This window comes from Chinchilla lanigera, unplaced genomic scaffold (assembly GCF_000276665.1).
Source record: "Chinchilla lanigera isolate Chin_1 unplaced genomic scaffold, ChiLan1.0 scaffold00012, whole genome shotgun sequence".
Taxonomy (NCBI): domain Eukaryota; kingdom Metazoa; phylum Chordata; class Mammalia; order Rodentia; family Chinchillidae; genus Chinchilla; species Chinchilla lanigera.
Genome location: NW_004955413.1, coordinates 27,333,613 through 27,338,402, shown reverse-complemented (window position 1 = coordinate 27,338,402; position 4,790 = coordinate 27,333,613). Strand labels below are relative to the sequence as shown.

The following is a 4,790-nucleotide window of genomic DNA, read 5'->3' as shown; positions in this document are numbered from 1 at the left end:
CTCCACTCTGCAGGCTGGAGGCGAGAGGCCCGGAGAGGCGAAGGATGGCCCGGGTCACAGGGGGCAGCCGGGGCTGGGCTGGCCAGGTCGGTCCCAGCGGAAGGCCACAGGCCCAGGGCCCCTCCTCGGGTGGTGGCTCCGGGGGCAGATGGCAGGGCTCCCCTCGTGCTCTCATCGCTACTGAAAGGTTTTTCTCCCAGCGGCCTCACTCTGCGGTGAGAGGGACCCAGACACACTCCAGCAGGACTGCTTGCGGAGGTGGGCACGGAGGGAAGCACCCCCAAGGCCAGAGGCCGCTTCTGCTCAGCCTCTCCCGGGGGGTCTGGTTTCCCCAGGGTCCCCAGGGTCCCAGGGCCCGGCAGGTGGGGGCGGGGCGGCCGAAGTCTCGGTTCCTCCTGGGGTTTCCTGCAGGCCCCTTTCATTTCCTGCCTGGCAGCCACGGTCCGGAGCTCAGGGTGGGGCTGGGAATGCCCACCTGGGAGATCAGGGAGACCTGTCCCTCGCTCCTCTCAACGGGGAGCCCCCCCAGCCTGGGCCTGGGCCTGGCTCCGCCTCTATATAAGGAGGTTCTTTCGAGATTGAAGGGGACATGGGCCGCCCCGGGGCCGAAGGCGGCCGCCAGCAGGCCTGGGGAGCAGGCGGGACTGGAGTTCCACAAGGACGACCACCGAGGGGCACGGGACAGTCAGCGAGGACCTGGGAGGACACAGATGCCCGCGTGGCCGGCAGGACTCCTCAGGGTGCGGCAGCTGGGGTGTGGGGAGTGACGGACCCGCAGGATCCCACACCGAGGGGGCCACTGAGCGTCTCCACCTCCCCAAACCGCAGAGAATCTGGGACCCTGCGCGGACCCGGGGCCCTGCAGCGCCTCGAGGCAGGTGAAAGTCGATCTGCGCGGCTCCTGCGGTCAGCCCCACCTTGACCACCAGCAGCTGGGTTCCGGCGCGGAGGGGGCGGGGGCGGGGCCACGGGGCGGGGCTGAGTGGCCACGGGGCGGGGCTGCGGGTAAGGGGCGGGGCCCTGGCCTAGGTTGGAGGAAAGGGGAGGGGCTCGAAGAAGGGCGGGGCTAAAATGCCTACTCCAAATCCGGACCTCTGGGCTCCAGCGGTGCGGGTTGTCACGCTCGTCCTGCGGACAGCAGCCCAAACCAGGGCACCCGGGATACGGGCCATGGCCCCAACTTCAGTAGCACACGCACCAACTTCAGGGCGCGGTGTAGGGAGGAGGGGGCGCGGCACGCCTCCCCACGCCCACCCCAGCTCTGATCTTCGGAACTGGGGCCCAATAGACGGCGCCCCTGGCCTGGGGGCCGCGCTGTGTGTCCTGTCCTGTCTGTTCCGGCGCCACGTCGCGGTGGTCGAGGCACGTTCCCTGGGGCCTGTGGAGGCTCTGATGGGGTGGATTAGGGCGGAGGGATTACCTGAGACTCCCGAGGCAGGGTGCACGGAGTTGGCGAGGGGAGGCCAAGCCTCAGCTCCCAGCACCCCAAGGCCGCACCCCCACACCCCACGACCTCAGGAGCCCGGGTTCCCCCTCCCTCCTACGGGCAGCTGGAGGCTGAGTCATGCAGCTCTCAGGAGACAAAGGCAGCCGGGAGCCCTCCTTCCAGAGCCCCTCCTCGTGGCGCATTTGCACTAGTAGGGAGTCCACCGTCCCCTCCCCAGAATCTCTGCTAGCAGCTAACCCTCCACCGCGGAGGAAAGGAAGGAAGTGGGCTCAGGCACGAGGCCCTTCCAGTTTGGAGTGGCATCTGCTGTCACAGTCACCATGCTTTGCTGAGAGGGTCCCAGGAGGCCGCCTGTACCCAGTGTTCCCCAGCCTGGGGCCCGCTGTCCTGTCCCTGTAGCCCTGCCAATGAGGTGCTGGCTGCCCACCTTGCAGATGAGATAACTGAGGCCCAGAAAGGTAGACTGGCCCAAGAGCGCAGGAATGCCAGCCAGCCGGGCATTGGGCATTAGCCCCACTGGGGACCTGCTGTCAGGGGCAGGAAGCACCTCCCCAGCATGCTGGGCCTCCAGCTGCTCTGTCTGCACGAGGCTGCCAGAGAGCAGGTCTGGGGCTCACAGTGCAGAGTCCGGGCCAGACCCTGGCTCTCCGGCGATGTGCCAGTCCCAGCAGGTCATTACCCGTCTCTGGGTCTTGGGTTTCTCAAGGAAATCCCAAGCCCTTTCTCCCAGGAGGGGCAGAGCTGGCAGCCAGGCACACACCATCTAAAATGGGGGCCCTAATGCCCAGGGTTTTCCCTAATGACCACGGCCTCTCAGATCCCCGGGCTTCCATGGTCAGGCAGTGAGGGAAGGCCGTGTGTGCATGAGCACATCCACGCAGCACAAGTGTGACCACGCTGGCTCCCACCTGCCCTCTCACTCACATCCACACGCACACCCGAGCTGCCAGCGCTGGGAGCTGGGGGCGGGGTGGGTGCCCTTCAGGCGCAGAAACTCAGCTCCTCTGCCCGCCCCTCGGGGCTCACTGCAGATGCCAGGGGTTATTTTAAGCCTGGATCAATGGATGATTTTTGGTGACACAGGCTTAGGGGGGCTGGCAGAAGAGACAAGGGGCCTGTGCCCTGGAGCCTTGCTGTGATCAGAGACCCCAGAGTCCGGGGCAAAGGAGTCACCCCCCAGCTGGGCTGTGCCATCTCTATATCCCCTTCCCCAGCACATGGCAGGGCACGCTGTGAGGGGCAGTATCTGCTACATGGATGCTCCGACCCAGGGCTCGGGGCCAGTCAGGCAGCGTCTGAGATTGTCTCTCCTGCCCCCACTGCCCCAGAGCCACATGTTCATGGAGAGAGGGCACTGAGGGTGTGGCACAGACCCACAGAGGCAGACCAAGATGGCAAGAAAAAAAGCTGCGTGTGGGGTGGAGTCCAGGTCCTTCGCTGGACAGACGGCTGCCACTTCACAGGACATGATCAGCATCAACATGGGGTGGATCTGACAGAAGGCTCACCGTCAGGACCGTGGGGAGAAAGGGGCCAGGGAGGGGACAAAGTTTAGGGAGAGCGTCAGGCTGGAGCGTTGGGCCCCCCTACCTAGGAAGAGACCACAGTTCTGAGGGGCACAGCCAAGCTTCGTTAATGTCCAGTAACACGGAGGGGGCAGCCAGAGCCCCTGTGACCCGGAGGGCAGAGCGGGCAGAAGTGTTAATGTGGACAGCAGTTTCTGCACCCACCCCATTGCCAAGAAATCCCCTGGGAAAGCTACAGAAAGTACAGCCACGAAGTCTGAAACAATGCGAAGGAAAGGTTGAAGGATGGACAGCAAAACACAAACTAAACACAGTTGCAAAACAGGATGCAGAGCGGGGCTGCTTTACTGTGGCTCTCTGGTGATGGGCTTAAAGCAGTTTCGCTCACTCCTTTGCTCATCTATTTTTTCTTCTTCTAAAATGTGACACGGAAAGTCTCGGAATGGGGACAGGGTCTTGCAGCTGGGTGGGAAGTGTGTGCCCTGTAGGGGGACAGAAGAGACATGGGGGGAGCTGCTCTCCTTCTGCCTTAGCCCCTAATACCTGAAATGAGCCTGCCAGGCCCTGACTCAGGCGACAGGACTTGATCCTCCTTAGCATGTAAATCCTTCCTCTTCCTCCTCCATCTCCTCCACTCTCATAATCGGATCCCAGGCGTTGGCTAAGGGGGTGGAAAGGGGAGCGGAGGACCCTAGGGCGCCGAAATTCTTTGTCTTACAGAAACTAGAGGCGAGTGGTTTCATTCCTTCATTCCTTCAGCAGATATCCCACAGAAACCTCAGCTGGGGTTTAATTGGCAACCCAATCCTTGTGCTCCCTCCTGGGGTCCCCATCTGGACAGTGAGGGTGTCATACTAACCCCTACCACCTGGAGGAAGCAGATTATGAATCTGCTATTGAGGAAGAGTTTACTCACTATGTTGCCTAGGTTGATCTCAAACCCGTGAGCTGAAGAGATTCTCCTGCCTCAGCTTCCCACATAGCCAGGATTACAGGTGCAAGCCACTTCATGGGCTCAAGGAAGTATTTGCTATTAACTCGAAAAACTAAGGGAGGGAGAAGCAAGGTGCTGTGGCATAGCCACAGTCTCCAGCTCAACTCAACTCTGAAAACACGACCGAGCCAATCCCTGCGCCAGAGCCAGGTTCCAGCCCCTCCCCTGGTTCTTCCTCGGGCTTGCGAAAGGACCTGGGGGTCGCCTCACCACTGTCCCTTCCCCAAAGCCTGGAGCAGCCCCACTCTTCGAAGGCCGAGGCCGGCCTTATTTTCATCCTGCCGCACTCGGGGAGCGGGGCAAATCGCAGGAGGCTGCTGGCCCGGCCGCGCCAAAGCAGCAGGGTTGGGGACAGCCCGGGACCCCAGCCAGGTGGCCGGGAGCTGCTGGAACCCGGCGCGCGCCCTGGGGTGAATCTGCGCTGAAGACCCAGCCTTACTCCTCGCGCTGTCTCGAGGGGATTCCTTGCCAGGGACCGGGGCTGGGGGATCAAGGCGAGGGGACGGGAACGGGTCCCCCTCGTGTCAGTCAGAAGGGCCAGGGGGCACGGAAAGGAGGCGCGAGTAGCGCGGACTCTGCCCGGGCTGCGCGCCCGCTGTGGTCTCTGTCTCGGCCTCCGCACCTGTAAAGCCCGCCGGCGCCTGTCGCGGGCCGGGCGCCCGAGTTCAGCATCCTGGGAGCGCTCAGCTGCAGGACTGTTGGGGGCGTCTTCGGAGGGTCCCCGCGGCGTCTTGCAAGGGTCCCCGGGAGCGGCGCCCCGGCCCGCGCACCCCTCCCTCCTCCGTGGCGGCCGCGCTCCTCCCCCGCCCGGCCTCGCGCCCTG

The 4,790-nt window shown here is 63.7% G+C and overlaps 1 protein-coding gene across 1 annotated transcript; it reads right to left on the bottom strand.

Annotated features, from left to right (window-relative positions):
• Nucleotides 1-2,815: 2,815 nt before the first annotated feature.
• Nucleotides 2,816-4,790, bottom strand: LOC106147923 (translation initiation factor IF-2-like; the record flags this gene model as incomplete). Its single annotated transcript, XM_013511377.1, is given in 1 exon segment — nucleotides 2,816-4,790. A coding segment is annotated over 1 exon segment (723 nt), but the record flags the coding sequence as incomplete, so codon positions are not given.